Source organism: Hesperophylax consimilis, chromosome 23 (assembly GCF_061612785.1).
Source record: "Hesperophylax consimilis isolate HC1 chromosome 23, BYU_Hcon_1.0, whole genome shotgun sequence".
Taxonomy (NCBI): Eukaryota; Metazoa; Arthropoda; class Insecta; order Trichoptera; family Limnephilidae; genus Hesperophylax; species Hesperophylax consimilis.
In genome coordinates, this window is record NC_142858.1 from 17,725,912 (window position 1) to 17,748,644 (window position 22,733).

At 32.4% G+C, this 22,733-nt stretch overlaps 1 protein-coding gene across 14 annotated transcripts in view; it reads left to right on the plus strand.

Annotated features, from left to right (window-relative positions):
* LOC149412399 (coiled-coil domain-containing protein AGAP005037) overlaps nucleotides 1-22,733 on the plus strand; it is a 408,813-nt gene that overhangs the window by 146,202 nt on the left and 239,878 nt on the right. For all 14 annotated transcript variants that reach the window (XM_089645768.1, XM_089645770.1, XM_089645772.1 and 11 more), the window contains one exon: nucleotides 9,790-9,828. In XM_089645768.1, coding sequence (XP_089501894.1) covers nucleotides 9,790-9,828 — 39 coding nt within the window. The remainder of the gene's footprint in view (nucleotides 1-9,789; nucleotides 9,829-22,733) is intronic.

The window sequence follows — 22,733 nt, forward strand, 5'->3', positions numbered from 1 at the left end:
CATACGGGATAACCAACACTTCTGGCATAGGCCCCAAGTCATTCGTCACGTTTGGTGATTTGGCAGGGGTGCCCGGGTTCATAGGGTGAGGGTGTTCAGGATGCGCCTGTCCACTAACTTCATGGCGTGCCGGATAGGGAGAGGCTGGTTTGGGAAGACCCTTTGACTTCTCCAACTTGTCTCTCTTCACTTATCACCTTGCACTGCAGCGCGAGGGATTGATCATACGTCCATCAATCCTGGATACATTGATCCCTATAATCCTACCCATCCCTCATACCTTTTCCTTCCTAGAACGTCTTTTCCTTCCTTTACTTAAAAAGACTCCCCACACAGCATCCCCATACATAACATAGTCCCTGTGACAAATTGTTTTCCTAATAGGCCTGTGGGGTTTAATTTAATAAAATAAACAATCTTTGAATAGTAAAATACGTTATTAGTGTTATATCAAAACAAATCGTCGCAAAGCTTTATGCAAAAAGATTTTTCGAACACCGAATACTTTTGTTAGAAAGAGTTTAAATAATTGTGAACACCTGATCAGTCTTAGTAACTTTCCAACTACAAACAGTTTTAAAGGTGTGAAATCTTCTTCAGACGAAAGTTACGATAGGGATAGGCATACTCAGTATATAATACGTATATTCCTTTTGAACTAGTCGATTCCTTTCTATTCAATTTTATAGGAAAATAAAAAAATATATTCGAAATTTTTCGATAAAATAATTCTCCTATTTCAAATATTCAAAGTCTTTCTTGAATGGAATCAATTGCATTGGCTGTGTGAGACCTGGAAATCAAAAGCACATATTCAAATTGACGACACCAATTGTCTGTCAAATTAGTAAAGATATCTCTTCTAGAGTTTATCTTTCGTAAAGTCCAGTGTATAAAACTATACTTTCTCAGATATTTTTTTAAGTGAAAACCCATGTGACCGTCTGGGTCTAGGCTATTAATTGGAATCGTAGAAGGTGTTTTGGATTTGGATGATTGTTCAGCATTATTTTTCGATTATCATCATGATGTTTCTACTATCACATAGTTTTTAGATTGTGTAGTGCAGGCCGTCATGCCTGGTGAACTCTCGCCAGTGTCGTACGGCGGTGATGGCTAGAAAATCACACAGTTTTAACGAGTGGTTAGCAAACACACGCGTGATATATTTTTTAGAAAGGGTTTACAAGACACGATCATAATTATCGTTGGTTTTACGTTTCACTGTATTGTGGGTTAACCCCCCGAGACCCAATATTGTTTAATAACACTTCTGAGAATTTATTCCTTGACGTTAATTGTAATTGACGTATTAATGTAAATTAACATTCATAATTTCATTAATTAATTTTATGCAAGCACACTCTTGTATCTTTGTACGGCAAATCATCCAGCGAATGATTATCGCATGTGATGTTATCAACGTGTGATTTTACGCGTCTATTTCGTATTGTGGACTAACTAAAAAATAAATAATTTAAAATGTTGTAACATCAAATACGTCATTACCAACAGCTTATTTACTAATACCCTTTGGCCACAAAATAGCCAACACAAAAGCTTTATGATATCAGATGGAGATAAATGAGTATGAATGAATTGCTAATTTATTAAGAATCTCTTAAAATTGTTGGTAATCTGGTTAAAAACGGCCTTGCAGGCCTTAAAGAATGAACTAAAAAAAAAGTAATGAAAAAATATTTTTTATTTTTCATATTTTTTTTTAGTTAAGGGCCCGTAGTGATCATTCAAAGATTGTGTGAAAGGGAGATATGTAAATCAGAATGTTAGAGGGTGCGCGCTATTTAAAAAAATGATATAAATTAAGTGAAAATGGTAAAAATATTTTTAGTTTAGTTTGAAATGGAGCAAAAATCTCTCGACAAATGCTTTAGTTGCATTTAAAGATACTCCGTGAATAATAATATTACTATAACATATATTTTTTTTTATAAAGAAAGACAAACATTCCCGGGTTACGAATAACCCAACAATGTTTGAAAATCTCCTACTACCACCACAGAAAGCCGAAAATGTTGCTTGTGTTGTGATGGAGGACTTAGCCAGCCGAGGAATCGAACACGCGACGCTCGGGTGAGACCCAAGCGCTATGCCCACTCAACCACTGACCGGTCAAACATATTAAATAACACAACAAAACGTGCTTAATAATAACAAATGTATTAATATTATCTTCAAAAACAACATATATTTTTTTGGAACTTAAAAAATTAACGAGAAACTTGCCATAAATCTGTAGAAATAATAATTTTATTGACTGTTGTCGTTTAGAGGGCTTAATTTTTCTACTTCACTAATACAGTCTTGTAAATTAAATACATGTAGATACAAGGGCAAGACACTGCGTTATTTATAAACTATCTTACGGCAAGCTTTTTATTTCTAGCATAAAAGGACAAATAGTCTTTGGTATTATGTCGGCAGTTGGTACTTAAACATATTATTAAGTTTTATTTATTTATTTTTCGGAATAACTTTATTGAGTAAAACCTCTATTATTAAGTGACAACGTATCCCGAGCGAATTACACTTTGGAAGGTATATTTATAGCAAATTATTAATAAGAAAATTAAAATAAACAAACTGATGGATTAAAGAACAAATAAGACAACATTACAAAAATATCACAACGTAAAATAACAAAACATGCCCAAATAATTCACAACACCATATTTTCTGTATTTTATTTTATTTCAGCTCTGTTTTATTTTATTTTAATTTTATTATTTCATTTTTTTTATAATGGCTATATATTATTTTTTTTACATTTTTACAAGAATATGTATATTTTTATACATATGTATAAGAGATTTTGATTATATTCGTAGTTCTCCTCACTAGGAGATCTTGTGTTGAGTGGGACTAGGTTTTGGAAGTTTTTCAGCGACTTCTATGATTCAACTTCATGTTCAAGGATTTCCATAAACTTCTACGACGATGTTTGAAGTATGCTAGTAAGTTCTTTATCCGGTAGTTCCTTAAGCAAAGATTTAATGTCCTTAATGTAGATATTTTTTGTTTTGAATTGTTTGATACTAAGTGGGAGTTTGTTATATACCTTTACTGCTAAACATTCAGAGCTTCTTTGTCCAAAGGTAGAGTTACACTTTGATATATTTAGAATCTCTGTTTGTTTGGCTCTGGTTTTATGAGTATGTAAGGTGTTTGCCTGTAAATCATTTTTGAGGTGATGTACCAGAATGTTTTTGGCATAGATTTTCTGTATATTTGGAACATCAAATTGTTTAAAAATTTCTGTTGTTGACGTCTTTATGGGAACTTTTATTATGGTCTTTATGATGCAATTGTGAGTTACCTTCAGTTGTTTAACGTGTTTTGATGCTGTTGAGCCCCATCCTATTATTCCATATTCCAATTTAGAGTGGCATAAAGCATAGTATACTCTCTTTAAATCCCTAGTTGACAAAATGTTTCGTAATTTTCTGTAGAAGTAGACGAGTTTTGTTAGCTTTTTTGAGTTTCGATCAATGTGTGAATCCGTGTAGTTTATCGTCTATTTCGACCCCAAGATATTTAATGCTTTTGGTTTGTGTTATATGCGGGCAGAAACATTGAGTAAAATTATTTTGACATTCGTGTAATTTTAGTGTATGCTCACTCATTGGTTGTCCTATTTTATTTTTGTAGAAAGTTAGATATTTGGTTTTATTAACATTTAGTGTAAGGGAGCTTTAAGCCAGTTTTGAAGAACAGCTAGGCCATGTTCAGCCTCCTTATAGGTTTTTGTCCAATCTTGTTTGTGGAATATAATAACAGTGTCATCTGCAAAGCTCATTATGTTTCCTTTAGAAATAGTATAGGTCCTAATACGCTTCCCTGGGGGACACCGAACTTTATTGGTAGGGTTTTGCTTCTTCTTTTACCAATTTGTACAAATTGTTCTCTTCGAGTTAAGTAACTTCGAAGTAGGCTTAGAGTTGTTTCGGTTATTCATTTTTAGGACCATTTTTATGCATTGGTATGATCGTAGCAATTTTTAGACAAGCGGGAAAAATACCTTTTGATATTGACAGATATAATATATAAGGATATAAGGTACGTCAGTGGGTGGATTATTTCATTTTGTAGATATTTAATTGATTTGCTTGATATTAGTTCATTTCCCGATGACGTATTTGACGAAACCTCAAAGTTTTTTCGAAAGCCATTAAATTTTTTAAAATTTTATTTGCTTAGAGCAATTAGTTAGAGCCAATATTACAAAAAAAGTTGTTTATAAAGTCAAGAAGCTTGTCCGGATGTTCTGTAAAAGATGTGGGAATCTCATCAATGTTTAACTCTTTAATGCTTTTGTCGTGATGGTTTTGGTGTTCGATAGAATAATGTGCTGTATAATTTCTATAAAAGAACTCCAAGCAGTATCAGTATCATCTTTTTCCAGAAGACTTGTCCAGTCCAATTTGACGTTTTCCCAATTTGTTTTAGTCTTCGTTATGAGTGATTTCTGTTTTTGGTATACATATGTATTTTTTTGTAATAGATAGAATTATTGTATTGTCATTGTCAGTGTGGTAGTACAAATAATGGCTTAAGTTTTTTTAATAGTTTTACTAAAGATATGATTAATGCAAGTTTTGCTTTCATTATATACACGTGTAGGTTCATCAATTAGGCTTTATTATGCTAGTGTCTGCATATAATCATATTTTTGGGTGGCCATTTTCGAGGATATCAATATTTATATTACCGATAATAAATCATCTTTAGTATTTTTTAGTAAACTTAGTTGAAAAGATAAGGAGTTTAGAAATGGCTCCAGATTTTTTGTAGAAGGAGATCTATAAATTGCGAGTATTGTTGTATCATTACCGATTGATATCCTTAGACAGTTTGCATTATTGATACAGATCTCTCTGACATCAGCTTCTATATCATCTTTGATATATACAACGATACCATCATTTTTTGTATTTTTCATTATTGTAGAGTAAGAGATATATTTACCAAATTGTAGGGGGTAATATTTATCAGTTAACCAACATTTACATATCATTATTTTATTAATTATTTATTTAACTTTAAAACGGGGGGGTCAGAACGGGTAAAGCACCCAGTGGGGCCCTCATTATCAAATAATATATTAAAATATAAGTATTAAATTAAACAACTAAAATTAATCAGGCAATATAATAAAAATAATTTGGAGTAGACCTAAAGTTTCCCACCCCTGATAAATCGACGAAATTATCGTTCCCTTAATAAAGTGCCTGCTATAGTTTCGGCCGCACACTACTCAAACCTGATAAAACTAATCGAATTGCGGCTTCACCGCTAAAATAATATCGTGGAAATTGGCGTTTCCGCCAAACTATGTGCAACGCCCTAAGGTGGCGCTAATTCAATTTTCCAAAGTGCTTAACATCAACACGTACTGCATGTTCGCCTCACTCACTCCTAACTGGCTAACTCAGTAACTTACTGACCACTGACTGGCTGCTTTTGACCTGCTAATGTCACAAATTAGTATTCCATTGTATTTAACCTGGTACAGTCCTGGCGGTGCTACACGATATGATCGCTGCATCATTTTAAGTGTTGTATTTTGCATTTGAAAATATAGTGTAAGCATGTCAGTGTACGAAGTGAGATCAGTTTTGAATTTTTTGGATAAAATAAGTCAACAATTTTTAAATGTACCGTAAAATGGGGTGCATCATTTGAAAATTAAAAATGGTTTTATATCGTATTTATTGCAGATTTTTAAACTATCGACCACAAAAACATATTTCAAAACCGATTCACAATTCAACCATCAATATGTTTGAATATAAGTATAAAACAATTAATCTGATAATTATTTTCGGAGCGTCATTGTAACTAGGTTTTTAAAATATTATAAATAATCTATTTTTTTTTGTTTAACTGGGAACTAACTCAGGAACTGACTCTTAAACTGTTGTAAACTTTAAAAATGTCTTACTAAAAAAAAAATTGCTTGAAAAAAATCCCGATTGGGAAGGACCGACATTTATTTGGTTGAGTCTATTTGGTTGGTTTCATCTATACCGAGAGAGTAGTTTAGAGAGTAGTAGAGTGTTAGCGAGAATTATGCAGATATCATGTCAAAGTCTTCCCTCGATTCAAAAGTATCCCCGTATTATGGTATCGAAATTCTTTGTAGAACAGATTTGTTTATATATATTTATTTAAATATCTAGTAATAACAATAATATTTATAATATATTATTCCCAGTGAGTTTAAAGAAAATTCATTTCGGAAAAGACAACACAAATTATCATTAATCAAATAAAAGAAACTTATTTTTACATAAGAAAACGAATTTAAAAGGGAGTTCAATGAACAGTGTACATATATTTTAAAACATATATCATTTAAGACAGTTAAATGGACAATATTTCGTAAATACGTTAAAAGAAAGAAGAAGAAATAAACACAGAAGTTCTTTTTGAGTTCTAAAAAAAGAATGTGTCACTCATTAATAAAACTTCGGAGGAAATAGCTTTTACGAGCTTTTGCCAGTGTATTTTTGTTCTTTGCTGGAAGTTTTAGGTTACTAGGTAATGCGTTGTATTGCTTATATGCGATGTATTCTAACGATACTTGAGTTTATTTGCTTGTCTTGGTCCTTGGACTTTAAAGGTTATATATAAACTGGCGACCAATTTTTTTTAAAATTAGCGTAGATCAAACTTCTCTCATACTCATTATTAGGCCCATATAATAGTGTCCCACCAATACGTCAGTTCGCCCGCATCACTTTAACAATCCTAGTAGGCGCAGAACATACGAGTAGTTTGGCGTCCATTCGATATCTAAAACTAACTAAAGTTGGTCAGAACTCTTATTATCATGATCATTAAATACATAAACCTGTAATTAATATTGCACCATGACAATCATGGTTTGTTTTCATTTATTAAAATTTCATTTATAATTAATACAACTTTACAAACTTACTTACTTTGACCTAGTAGAGACCACACTAAATTCGCAATATTAGAGGAAATGATAAAAAATAATATCTTTCAATTTTTCTAACTAATTATCGACACTTTGAATTCTTCTAATTACTACTCTTTCAGGCCTCTGGCAGAAAGTTGGAGAGTTTTTGTATATTTCCGCTTCTAAATAAAATCCAAAGTTTTAATAATGGCTTTTTCGTCTAAAAACTTATTGATAACGAAAAAGAACACATTTTTACTAAACAAATATATTATTAACATTACTGCCGCCTCACCTTCTTGTCGTTTCATATACAAATAATTAATAAAAGAACAAGTTTCATAATTTTTCTCAAATTGCGGTCGGAACCTTTGGTTTCATAGAGGTGTACATTTAAATTATGTATACCTTGGTATATACTCTTTCTAACACCGTTTAGTTCATATTTCTATATAATTAGGAGGGTAAGGGAGACATAACGATTTTATGAAACCAAATGAGCTCTTTGAAAAGCGAAAAAATTTACTCGAAATTGCTCGAAATTTTATAGTAGTAATTATTTATACCTTATAACATGGATTTTAGTGTGCGCGCCTTGGTGATATCGTCCGGGGTTATTTTGGACATTTTGGTATTTTCGGTGGTTGATCTGAGCTCTGCAATGGTCAGACCTTGTAATCTGCTCTAATGTGAGTTTGTGTGTTTTAAGTAGTTCATTCCTTTGAACATCGCTGCACGTTTTGTATATTCTAGCCAATCTCGAAGTGCAATTCTGGAAAAGTTCCGTGAAACGAAATAGTTCTCAGAAGATAATATCCCATTAAGCGATACAATGAAAGCGCAGAGGCAGATTTAAGAAATATTTCAATCTAGCCTCCCTGAATGAGAGAAATATCCATTCTGATTGAAAACCTCAATCCCCATTACCTCCCCCCTGTGTAACCTCCTTCAACCTGAGTCAGAAGGTTTCGTTTCATCGCGTTATGTTTGATTAGGAGCTGCCTTTCGGCCTATCCAAGGAAATAAAGGAAATTATATATTGCTTAACATTGATAGCTGTATTTTTTTCTCAACTTGAAATTCATGATATTTTAAGCAATTTAAATTGTAACACGTTATTTGTATTAAAGCTGAGTTTTCCCCACGTAAAAATTTCATGGTTTGAACAGCTTTTACAGTGGGAAAAATTTCTACGCATTTAGGTTCAAAAGCATTCGTCTGTCTTTTGGTCCCGATGTTTTTTCTTTTAACTCTTTTATCGAGTTTTCAATAAAACGCGCCAGAAATGTGTTGATGAGAAAGAAGATCCCTTGAGAAAGATGTGCCAATTCCTTTTTTTTTCATTTCCCCTTTCTTAGCATTTTATGTTTGAAGTTTCTTTAAGTGAATTGAATCTTTGAAGAAACGGTTTGTATGAAACCACTCGCGTTCTGTATTTACCAGCGCGACGTTTATTGCGGTAGAATGTATTTTCATTAATTAAAAATATTTGACTGATTTCATGCTGGTAAATTACTACCTTTACGAATACTTCGCAAATATTATTTGATTCTATGTGTAAAACTAATATAATAGATTCCTATTTTGAAAAGTTCGTTGATACCCAAGTTTAATTTAACGCTCTGCATTTGTTTTAATTTCAGCCAGGTGCGTCATTATACTTATTTTAAAGTTGTATAATAATGTTGTGTCGAAACAAAATCTTCTTTCCACTTTAAATATTTTTTCCACAAACTTCCTCTAAACACCGATATTCAGTCAGCGTGAAAGTCTCCAGAGTGCTCTATTGCCAATATTATACTCAGTACCTTCTAGAAGTGTTTTTAAAGTTCCATCACGTATTATTTCCCGTAGGGATAAGTAATGATGAAGAGTGTTCCCATCAGCGTGATGGGTTGTCTGCCTCATCCGCATCATATTCACGGACATGACTGAAAAAGGGAGGGGAGGGACGAAAGGGACGGGAGGGGGAAAGGGTTCAGAAGAAAGGCGGCCGAGATAAAGGATGATTATTAGCAGGTTTGAAAGTTACCGGGGGTAAGAACATCTATCTAATAATAAAACGCTGAACTGTAGGAAGGCGCCTTAATGGAACGGTCTGTCGGGAGATGGAGGAGAATGGAGATGAGTTGGTCCATTTACTAATGATTGCTCGCCTCCGCCTCAGCACAGTCCACTTTCTTTCACTTTTAGGTTGGGGATGCACTACCGATAAATAAAATCTAATTAACATTGAAAAAGTTAACCAACTAATCAATTCGTTTTTGCAATTTGGACCATGAATCCACATTTCGGGATACAACCCTGTCTCGATACGCACTCCTTGCGTCATCCACAGTCATATAACGTCTCATACACTCTCTTTTGTTGTTCCGACTCAAGTATTGAAAATAATTCCATTTACACCGCTAAAGTAAAGTATAATCTAAGAAAGTGTCTATTAGATACAGATGATTTTTATTGATGCCTTTTTGACCTAGTGTTGCTAATTGAAATTAACATAACTCATGTACCGACAAATCGATGAATCTTCTAATCTATCTATTAATTATTTGCCTTCATCATAAGTATTTATATACACCGTTTGAAAATATATTTCTAATGTACCATGTTAAAATGTTGTCAGTATGTTCTTGCTGATAAACTAGAAAAGTAGTTTAGTAGGTTTTAAATGTTACTAAAGAATAACATTAGTGTTATCCATTGCTATTTTAAACATAGATGACGCCAGCCAATTTTATGAATGCTTGAACTTTCTAGCAAATATATTTTCCATTGCACTTCGTGATTGCCTAAACTTTTCCCAAACAAATGGCTAATTTGGCTATTTTTTTCTTTTTCAGAGGAAGAATGGAATCCTGGTGGAAAGAATAGAGGCGATGGTAAGTGATTATCATTGATCTCTTTTTCCATTTACCAAAGGGTTTCCAAGATAAGTGTGGGCTAGCTAATCTGGCGTTAGGGCACCTTTTCTTGCCACGAAATATGACGAACACAAATTCGAAACGAAACATCCTATTAAGAACACCCACATCAAAAACAGTATTTTCTTTTATTCAAGGTGAACATAAAACACGGTACTTTTCAGGTAATCTGAAACAACAATGAACCTGTATTTTATTAATGCCGGAGCGTGGTCCGTGCGTGCTCAGACTGCTGCTACGTAACGTTCCTTACAACAGAGGCCCACTACTTAAACTTTTGTATTTTCAAACATGGCTTTGTTAGAAACCCTCGCATTTAATTTATTGTTACAGTACACCAGGAAAGTTACACAATTACCATTAATAAACAATTATATCTGCATACATATAACCCAACATTCACGAACTCTGAAAAAACAATATATTTTATTTCCCATCATGCTGTTAATCCGTAAAAATATATGTAGCGTTATTATTAGGCACTCGTTATTTGTTTCATTATCCATTCGTTTTAAAGATTGAAATTTTAATGTTACTATCTGCATGCCTACTATACACCTACACTAAATTACGATGCTTATATTATTATGTTTAGTTGACACTATAAAACGAATCTATTTCAAAATTGTATCTCGACATTAAAACATTTTTTCAAATCTGAACTATGAAAAACAAAGTGTATAAAAAGTATACATCTACTACACAGTACATAACAAAAACACCTGTTGCTGTCAGAATCTGAATTTACGCGGATTTACTATGCTTTGTTTTAAATTTCCTTGCTTCAACCAAAACTGATCCTTCTTTTTATCACACTACATTAACTTCCTTCATTATGTCATTATATCAATTGTGTAGTTTTAGACTTAATTACACAAATACCTCATGAATAATTTGCTGAAACTAGCTATATCACTTGTTAACTTGAAACGAACTAGATCATCGCGCACTGCTTTCATTTCTATCTTTTTCTTTTTTATTAATATTATTTTTTTATTTACTTTTATTGCTTTTATTTAACCTTCCGTTAAATATTGTTATTTCTTCTTTTTCCCTCACATCCTGTGTTATTGTTTATAGAAGTCGAATTTAATCTCGATATGGATTGTATAATTCGTCGAATAATCAATCCTACCTATTCATTATTAAAAACATTCCACCCTTCCTTCCTCACACTCTCCTTACCCCCCTTTATCCCAATTTGCTGCTCGTACTTGCTGCTCACCTTTCTACTACGATATCGTATGTATATAATTTCGTATACGTCATTCATAAACCTCTACATTTTTTACCTTATATATCTATCAAAATAACAATACACATAAAAAACTTATATAATTTACAATGATAACTATTTTTTATCAAAACTGTAGAGGATTACGTACTAGACAGAAATATTTCACAATAATATTTTATTGAATGACGATTGTTACATATTCGATATTTCTGAAACTTGGCTTAATAATTCTATTTTCGATCCTGAACTAGCACCAATGGAATTTTATAGCATTTTCAGACGGGATAGATCAAATAACATTTCAATGAATAGCATTATTAACCAAGAAGATTCTCGTCGAGGCGGTGGAGTGATGATCATAACACATAACAATCTTAACGCATACCCTCGCGAAGACTTAGGACGGGTTGTTTCGGAGAATTTGAACAATTCATCAAATTTCAACGTTCATTTACGGGTTCTGTGAAAGTCCTATTCAAATTCTGTTACTATATAATTATAGGGTAGTTGCTTGACAAAACTGAAATAAAAACAGAACTTAAAAATATCTTTCACAGAACTTGAAAATTAACTTTGAAATTTGAAGAATTGTTCAAGTTCTCCGAAACAACCCGTCCTTAGTGTGTAATGCTGAATGCATTTGGGTCACTATTCGTCCCTCTAACTATACATCCAAACGTACTATCCATGTAGCTTGTGTATATCTCCCACAAGGTCATGGATATGAAACCGCTCTCAGTTCATTCCTTTGCTGACTCGCTAATGTAAAAGATCAATATCCCGATGACATTTTACTCGTAATTGGAGACTTTAATATGCCCACCATAATATGGGAAATGCATGATTCACACTTAACACCTGGAAACTTAAATACACTTTGTTCCTCACTTACTAACACAATTTATTACTCCGAATTAAAACAATATAATCACATAAAAAAATCTAATAACCGAATCCTAGATTTAATAATCTGTAATGAGGGATGCCATGTATCTCGTGCATGCAATCCTCTTGTCAGTGAAGACTCACACCACCCATCGCTTAAAATTATATTAAAAATCGATACACTCCCAATTATCAACGCTCCTACTAAAGTGCTCTGCCTGTTTGAAAAAAGCCGACTATGAGTTAATCAACCGACATCTGTCGATGATAGACTGGTCATTTACTCAGGAAAATGCAAACGTTGACGAAGTAGTTGATTCCTTTTATAACATCTTAAATAATACCATCAACAAATTTGTCCCCAAACGCCTCGTCAAAAAGAAAAAATTTCCAAACTGGTATTCAGCTCCTCAAATCAAAATCATCAAAGAAAAACACAAACTAAATAAAAAATAGAAATCCTATAATAATCCAATAGATTACATAGAGTTCGCTATCAAACGTACACAACAAAAACACCTACAGAAGCATTGCTATAATAAATATATATGTTAAGTTGAATCTAATATTCAGAATAATAATCAACAACTCTGGAATTACACTAAAAACAACTGGCATTCCACAAATCATGCACCTTAAATACGAATCAGGCACCGGCGCTCATCAAGTATGTCAATTATTCTCTAAACACTTTCAGTCCACCTACGTAAGCGATATGGGTACGAACAATATCAGCACAATCGATAGTTCTACTTATGTAAATAATGATTCTTCGATTGTTTACATAAATATTGACAATCTATTAATAATGATCAATAAATATCTGAAAAATTTAGATGTTTGTAAGGGTGCTGGTAGTGACGGTATCACGCCATATTTCATCAAAAAATGTGCCAAAAATCTTTCTTACCCTTAACATATTTATAATGTCACTAAAAGAAGGTAAATTTCCCACAAAGTTTAAAGAAGCTATTATAATTCCTATTCATAAAACAGGGTAAAAAATTAACATTGAAAATTACCGCCCAATCTCAATACTCACGGTATTTAGTAAACTTTTTGAGCGCATTGTATAGATCAAATTTACACAACAATTGTTCGTAATATACAAAACCAACAACGCGGATTTCTTCAAAAAAGATCAGTACTAACAAACTTGGTAAATTTTACGGAATATTTATCGTGCAATATGGATAATAGAAACCAAGTAGATGTAATCTACACTGATTACTCTAAGGCCTTCTATGAGGTAAACCATTTTATTTTAATTAAAAAATTAAAACAATTAGGCATCCATGGTGACTTACTCCGGTTGCTCACTTTATACCTTTGGAGTAGACTTCAAAGTGTCTTAGTTGAGGGAACAAAGTCCAGCTTCTTCTCTGTGCCCTCCGGTGTACCTCAAGGTTCTCATTTAGGCCCATTATTATTTAATATACGATATTCACAAATGTTTTTTACATGCTAATTACCTAGCATATGCAGATGATAAAAAAATATACTTAGTTATTAAATCAATCAACGACTGCATTAAACTTCAAGAAGACCTCGATCGTCTTTTTGTCTATTGTGAATTAAACAAACTTGTTATTAACATCGCAAAATGCAATAAATTAACATTTACACGTAATAAAAATAAAATATCCTTTGTATACACACTGAACGGCACACACATCAATGAAGTAAAATATATCAGGGACCTTGGGGTAACACTGGATGTTAAATTTAACTTTATCCAACAAACTGATGACATCATTAACAAAGCCAATAAAATGCTGGGATTTATAATTCGCATAGCAAAACCCTTCCACAACATAAACACTTTATATTCCCTTTACACCTCATATATTCGCCCGCACCTGGAACACTGTACACCGATCTGGACTCCTTTATACCAAGCCCATATCGAAAGAATAGAAAGAATTAAAACAAAAGTTTTTAAACACATAAATTATAAACTAAACTTACACTTCTCAAATTATACCGAATCCATTAAATTTCATAATTTTAACTCCCTCCAAACACGACGTCTAATTTTTGATCAAATTTTATTGTTTAAAATCCTAAATAATGGTCTAGACTTACTAGAACTTACCAATTTAATAAATCTTCATTTCCGTCTAGATCAACCCGACAATCTGATTTATTTTATCTACCCTCGTGTAGAACAAACATTCGAAAAAATTCCCCTATTCCTCGTATATGTGGACAATATAATACAAAATTTTACAGCATTGACATTTTTGGTAAATATCGATATGAAGTAATGCGTACGATCCTACGTAATCCTAAAGAAATATCGATATGAAGTAATGCGTACGATCGATTATTAATATGAGAGTATGGAATGTATCGGGAGCATCTCCTATCCTCTTCCTATTTTCCTCTTCCTCTCCCCTTCCTTTAACACGTGTGAAAGAAAAAACACAAAAAAAACACCTTTAAAATGTGGATATTTTCCACATGTCCTACAACGTATTTAAACGTGAAATATTATTATTCAATACTTAAAATTGTAAATCTAAATTTGAAACTTTTTTCTTTGTCCCACTTGTAAATGTACCTATTTGTTATTCACTTTTTTGTAAATGTTAATTATCGATATTGCAATGTTCTGGTTCATACTGTTTTTGCAAATAAACAATAAATAAATAAAATAAATAAATAAACACCAAATTAATTTTAAGATATTAAAACTTCATTTCCAATGAACTTTAACATAAGAAACTTCTGTGGCTTGACTTCAGTTAACTTGTATATTTATATATATCATTGTACATTATATAAAAGCTGTTTGTTTCTTACAAAATAAATAATTTATATAAATATATTTTCCATTTTTCTTAAATATTAAATAACTCTTTTACCAATTTATTTCGTTAAAGTTTCAACGTAAAATCTATCTCGAATCAATTTTAATCACTGTTTTCACAAAAGGTCGTTCTTTAAAATGATCTGCACTTACATGTCCATATATATATATATGTACAACTGTACGGTGCAAGCGCCAACCGAATATACAATTCGATTACAAAGTTGGCCCCTCGGACTCTGGATTTAATTTTAAAATTGAATAAAATTTGAATAAATCCGGAGTTTCCGTCTGACCAGCCTATATTTCACTGCAGACACCACTCGTTCATACTGAGTTTCACTGAACTTGGTTGTTCAGCTCTAAAATCACATGTGTGATCCTTTCTGATTTATATTTAAATTATTTAAATATCAATCAAAATGTATCGAGTACCTATTATAAATAATTATTTAATTCACAAGCACAGTATCGTCTTTAGTCTATCTGTTGGTAAAAAAACTGGTCGGCTCCTGGCATTTCTCCATATACGGGATCCGATCCGATTGCGGCATTATTCTGCTCTCATAAAATATTATTAAATTTATTAGAGGCCAGTGACACAAAAATATTACAGAGCAATAACCTCAACAAACACCATTCCACTCATTCTGCTTTCCGTCTACCTTCAGCTGCCAATTCCGCGCTTCGCTGCTAAACAAATTAACATTTATTGTACCTGGAGTTTATTCCGAAATTTGAGCAGTACCAGACTCCAGAACTAATAGCTACGGCACTAACAGTTCTGGAGCTAACAACTCTTGAACTAACGATAAGTTATGCGCCGCCAGTCCAGCACTTAGAGATAAGAGATAACTTAGATTGACGGCCGGCATAGTCCAGTGGTAACGCATTGGACTGCCATTCCGAAGGTCGCGGGTTCGAACCCGGCGTGCGCAAATAAATTTTATTTGATTAATTTGTGTTATTTCACAATTAATTAATTAAAATAATATATAGTATATTTGCGGCACGTTCCAGAGTGGAAGATACTACCAGTATCGCCCTGGTGTAAGACCACCATTCAGAATTGAAACGTTGCTCCAAATGGCTTTAGCCGTGTTTAGTGACTAGATCTGAATAGCCAGGTACTTCCCCACCTTCCTCTTTCCCTTCCCCACTTACCTTCAGCCTCACAACATCCCCCAATTGGGGATGCCATAGTCTCACTGGCTCCAGACGGGAGCAGTTGGGACTCTTGTGAAGTATTCACCCAAAAAAAAAAAAAAAAACCAATTTTAAAGAAAGGCTGTTTCACCAAAATGGATTCATTGTCGTAATAAGTTCTAGAGCGGCGCGGTGTGTTGTTTATTATTTAACGAACTGTTGGTTCGTTCAATCGGAGAAAGGGCAATAATTTACTCCTCAGGCTAATTTGTTCGGCTTTGGGAACAAACAGCTATTATCCGTAGTCAATTTGTTCGCTTTTCGGAACACTACATAGAAATCGTTGTCTCCCTTACCGCCATAGTTAGAAATATGAACTAAACAGTTTTAAAAAGAGAAAACACCAAGCTTTATATTCACATACAGAAGTTAAACACAAAATAATTAAAATGTACACCTCTATGAAGCCAAAGACTACGAACACAATTTGAGAAAATTTTAAGGAACGTTTTTTTTTATTTATTGTTTTTGTATGAAACGAAAAAAATTAGGTGACAATAATGTGTATAATGCATTTGTCTAATAAAATATATTTTTTTATTATCAATAATTTTAGTTGTGTTTAGACGAAAAAACGTAAGGTGACCCATTTTTAAAACTTAACACCGGAGACCAAAATTTCATTTATATTTTACACTCTAAATACTGCCAGGAATCACTGGTTTAATAAAGTAAGTCAAGTAAGTCCCTTGCATTAAATTTTATTAAGCAAAAATACACACAAATATAACAAAATACCTGTGGTGGCTTTCATCCTCCTCAATCGTAAGGTGATATGATTGTGGCTAATGTTGAGTCAATACAAATATAACGGTTTATTGGTGGTTTTAAAACAAGACAGAAAAAACACATTTTCATATTTAGGTCAACGCTTCAGTTTCAAACTAATGAACACGGTAAATAAACAAAGGAGTATCACACCTGTTGCTTTAGAGGAAATTTAAAAATTAATTTAACTTGGTAATTTGAAATTTTAAATGAACGTGTTTCGTGCAAAATTAAACATTTCAGTTTTAATGAATATTAGAGTTGTTTGCAGTTAATTTGGCATTTTTTAATTTTTATTTTATTAATATGTTAACAGTTCTAACAATCGGCACATCATTTTTTGAACCCCTCAGGCCTCTGGCATATTCTGCCAAAAGTCCGAAGTATTCTATTATATTGTACACGGTTTTCTAATGAGAGGTGTTATTTTGATATTCAATCGTAAAAGATCAATGGTTTCGTTGCTTGTGTGGCACGTAGCGCCGTCTTGTTGAAAGTAAACGTTGTCCAGATCAATACCATCCAATTCCGGCCATAAAAAATCATTAATCATCTCTTGATAGCGATCCATTCACCGTAACTGTTGCTCATGGCTCATTTTCGAAAAATTAAGGTCCAATGACTCCGCCGGACCATAAACCGCACCATACAGTCACACGTTGAGGATAGAGAGGCTTTTAAACAATAACTCTTGGGTTTTCCGAGCCCCAGATGCGACAATTTTGCTTGTTGACGAAGCCACCGAGGTGGAAATGGGCCTCATCACTCAAGATGATTTGCATTTGATTCACTCAAGTGAATTTTAATAATTTCAATGCGTTGTTGAAGCGTGTGTCGTTCCATTTTTATTATAGTAGTTTCTACTTGTCAAATGTCAAAAAATGACAGCTTCAAAAGTAACATCTACCGAAATAGCGGGCTATTCAAAATAACACCTCTAATTGGAAAACCCTGTATTTTATCGATTTGCAATAAAATAAATTAAATTATTTAACGTATCTAAAAAACAATCATTGTTTTTGATAGGTGATGAAATACGCTTTCAACTATTATTATTAGTAATAAACGTATAATTTTTTAAATGTAAAAAAAATAATGCAAAACGACAAAAGTTTTAAAATTGGCTCACCTTACGGTTTTTCATCTAAACACTGGGGAAAAATTACTAATAAAAAACACACTTGTATTAGACAAACGTATTTTAAACATTACTGTCACCTCACTATATGTGGTTTCATATAAAAATAATAAAAAAAATTCACAAGATTTCTTTTTTTTTTCTTATATTTCAGATGGATCCTCTGGTTTCATAGAGGCGTACATTTTAATTTAGCTTGGTATTTTTTCTTTCTAACGTCGTTTAGTTCAAGTTTCATACACTTTACTCAATTTTGTCTGTCAGTGATTGTAGCGCTTGTTTGATGAACTCGAATTTGTCATGCATTTAAGAAAATTGGAACTGATTGTATCAAGAATTATCATGCAATTCAATGATTAGGTAATGATTTTTCAATATTCCAAATAGTTTTTTTTCTAAGGTCCTACCTAAGTGTATTTTTTTTTTTATAAATGGATATCAATTATGCCCGTCGCTATTAAACCGCTGCGAGAAAAGCGAGGCAAACCCCATCACGGCAGTAATACCCAAAACCTTCGGTCGATTAGGTTGATTATGGTCGTAATATTATTCTAGTAATCATAAGCCTTTCTTTATTTAATGTAGCTACGCAAGTAATGCGATTTCTCGGGTCCCTAAGTGCCCGACACACCGACCCTCTGACCCGCGACCTTAAATACACATAATGAGATTACAGCACGAACATAATAACATTCTTTTGTCGATTGTGTGACGCCGAACGTAACGTGGCTGCCAGCTGACAGTGTCAAGTTTATCAAGGGTGCAAAACATTTATCTGCTGACTGAAGAGGAACTCAGTCAAGTTTCAATTCTTATCAAGTCTATATAATAATTATTTTTTAAAAATTATGAATCATCGCTGTTTATAATGACGACACTATTTTTGTTTTTTTTCTTGTCGTTTTGTGTCAATTTATTACGGGACTCGTGTAATAAATTTTCTAACCTAATTAAAATCAAGCTTAAAATGCTGAGGGTCTTTGTTCAAATATTAATACAGGGTTCGGCGCGGGAACTTCCTCATTTTAAAAATAATCTTTTAAAAAAAAATTATTGGAAAATATTTACAAACAAAACTTTAAATATACTTCTATGTAAAGAAAAAAGAATAAAAATGAAATATCAAATACTTTTTTGTTTTATGATGTTTTAAAAAGTGAAGTTCCCGCTCAGCACTCTGTATTATGAATGCAGTTTTCTGTGAGGTCTTCTGATGACGGTTCAGGGTGTTTCAATCTCTTTGGATGCTTTTTATTAAAAAAAACCCTTCATATTATTTGATGCTCTTCTGGTATTTCAAACATGAGATTTATTGTGTAAATTTTTTCTAAAAAGGAAAATCCCTGGCTCAGCGCACAAAATATTTATTCATTTTATTGTTTTCATTTATAGAAGAACATGTTAGTTTAAAGTTTTTCTTTTGTACAAATAAATGATATTATTATTATTTTTGTAAAAAAATTAAATCTTATTCTCGTGTGTATTACGCGCGACAACTGCCGCCTTCTGAAAGTTTGTAATGTCAATATTATATTATCAGTTTGATAGTGCCTTCAAAACGCGATACTGCTAACACGCGTAATAATAACTACACGACAGAATTTGGTTTTTACAAATTGAAAAATAATATTATTGAATAAATAAGAGAATTTTTTTTTATTGAAACGGTGGCATATCGGAATTTTCGATTTATTTGTGATTCATAATCTTATATTTCTCAATACTTTACAAAAGCAGTCCAAAAACGTAGTAGTTAAATTTTCATTTAATTCTTTATTTTATTGCATTCTTTTATTATGCATGTAAAGTAAATCCAAATTGTGCCCAAAATTTTAAAATTAATAGATACGTATCGTTTTTAAAAAAAATGCCGATGTCTAATTCGAATATTTAATTAAATGTTTATTTTTTATAAATATGTCATCAATAGTTTTAAATATTCAGACATTGCATAATTATTAACATTTTTTATTCATAACATATTTAGTAAAAAATACTTTATATCTTGCAAAATTCATATGATTGATCTCTCAATTTGTTTCAACTTTTCAAAATTTTCAAACTTTATCAATAATTAAATTTACCGATAGATTATATAATAGTTCCTAAATTAAATAAAATAAATAAATATGAAATTTTTTTGTGAACAAAAATCTCTATACATCATCACTACGAACTTTGTTTCCTATCAGTTCTTTTTTACATCACACGCACGATGGTCCATTCAATTTCCCGCCATGAGTGAAAGTTTATCGTTGCGGCAATTCTGCAAACTAAACGCCGCCCAAGTGCACGGTTGGGACGGGTGGGAGTTTCGGGGGGTGGAGTTGAGCTTAGGCGCCGTGTTACTGAAACCCCGAGAACAACCAGCTGAATTGTGACTAGCAACGACATCTGTTATATTATACATGAAACTATGCTGCATTTAGCGGTGACATAAACCACAGTTTGTAAAATCGGCAAGAATAATGCACGAAAATTTAACAGATGGCAGTAACTAATAAAATAATTTTATTAAATAAATAAAACATTTAATGAAGAAGAATTTGAATTTACATATATTTTACTAAAGTTTTTTATGCTTTTTATTATTTTAATAATTCCGTCTTTATCTATTATATTTTATTTGAATTTTTTGTGCATTTAGCGGTGGCACGAACCACATTTTTGTAGAATCAGCAAGAATATTGCACGAAAATGCAACACATAGCGGTAACTGATAAAATAATTTTATTAGACAAAAAATAAGACAAATAATTTGAATATTTATATTTTACTGTCGTGTTTTTTTGTTTATTTTCCATTATTTTAATAATTCCGTCTCTGTTACGTCATTTTACTTGAAATATTGTGCATTTAGCGGTGACACAAACCACATACTTGTAAAATCGGCAAGAATGATGCACGTAAATGCAACAGATGGCGGTAACTGATAAAATAATTTCATTAAGGGGCCACAGGATTTGAATATATATATTTTACGAGCGTATTTTTTATCTTTTAATTGTTTTAATAATTTCGTCTTTACTATGAAGAAACAGTTTGAAAATTAAAAAATAAACGTTAAAATTTGTCAATATTCCAGTCAGTTTTCATGTTATTTTTTAAACTCCCCGCTAGATGGCACACTTAGGTAAAATTTTCGACGCCGCTTCTTCGGCGATGCAGTTTTAAAGTTGCAAAAATAAATATCCGTTAGATGGCAGTAACCGTTTAATTTTCTTCCTTCCCGCAATCGGATTGTTTTGGTACAAAATGCTGCATCTGTGTCAAGGGCGGATCCAGCTTTGGCGCCAGGGGGGGGTCACGTAGTCGTGGTCAAGTTTTTTTTTTTTTTAAAGAAAGACAAACATTCCCGGGTTACGAATAACCCAACAATAACTCCTACCACTACCACAGAAAGCCGAAAATGCTTGCTTGTGTTGTGATGGAGGACTTAGGTCCGGTCAGTTACAGTTACAAGAAGTTATAATTTAATTTTGATAATAATATATACAAATATTCTAAGACGTTCCGTATTTTTTTTTAATCGTATTTTTGAAACCCTGGTGATTTTTTTAAAATTTCAACTCGAAAAATCAGACAATTTTTTATAAACCGGAAAGACGGGACATAATTTTATATGTGCAAAAAAACGGTAATTAACTAGCCGAAAGTCATTTAAAAAAGAACGTTTTCCACACGAATGTCACAAAAATGGCATGAAATTGTACGGAGTTCTGTTCATAACATCTGTCAAAACACCGCCATCTTTAGCAAAAAGCATAAATATACCAAATCACCTACTCATGCAAAAAGTCAAATCAAAGGTTAAGTGGTTAAGTTCGCAGAGAACAAACAATAAATCTAGTGAACGTTAAACGTCAAATTCAAAAATTCGCCGGATATCAAAGTGTTGCCGTATAAAAAAAATAATCAGTGTGGAATTTTACAAAATTAAGCGAACATAATCGGAGACGGAACATTTTCATGTAAATCATTCAAAATCCATCATTAAAAATAATACTATGCATTTCTAAAAAAAATTACTAACGTTTTCGTAATCTTAGTAAAAAAATTAACCACACTTTTAGCCTTCATTTTAATTGATTCTGAAGAATTTGTTACAAATATTAAAAATGTGTCCACTTCCGAAGTTATTAATTCATCATCTAGAAAAATAAAATCTGGTACTTACCGCTACGTCCGCTAACTTTATAGTTATACACGGGTTATAAAGTTTTAAAATCGTTGAACGTAAAATATATTAATTGTAAGGTATTGTTTTATTAATCTAAAATATAAATAACTTGCATCCCTCGTGCGGCATAATTTTATTTTTTTTAAATTCAATTATAATTTCGCCGAAATAAATTAAAATGTTAGCCTTGGGCAAAACCTCGATGAACGAGGTTGTGTCTCGCCTTAAGAATTGCTTTAGGAAGTATAGGAAGGCTGGTAATTCGCGCGGGCGCGTTAGACCTGTCCAGACCTGTCAAAAAACTTCCGAAAGAATAAGTTCTGTAACTTACTAAAATTACGTTAAGTGACTTTTGGTGTCGTTTACATTGGGAATTTGGCCAAACTCGCCTTCAAGTGCGATTTACAGGAAAAAAACTTACGAGTCTAACCCCAGCCTTAGAACATTAACAAATAACATTTGAGTTTAAACACACATACACTGGCATAATGAAGAAACTGATTAGATTACTTACCATTTCTTGTAATGAATTGAATTTGCAGCAACAATTTTTAAGAACACTATTACTTATATTGGAACTTATTTTTTTTAACTTAGTAAACAAATAAAAGTAAACACTTTATTAATAAAGTTTAGT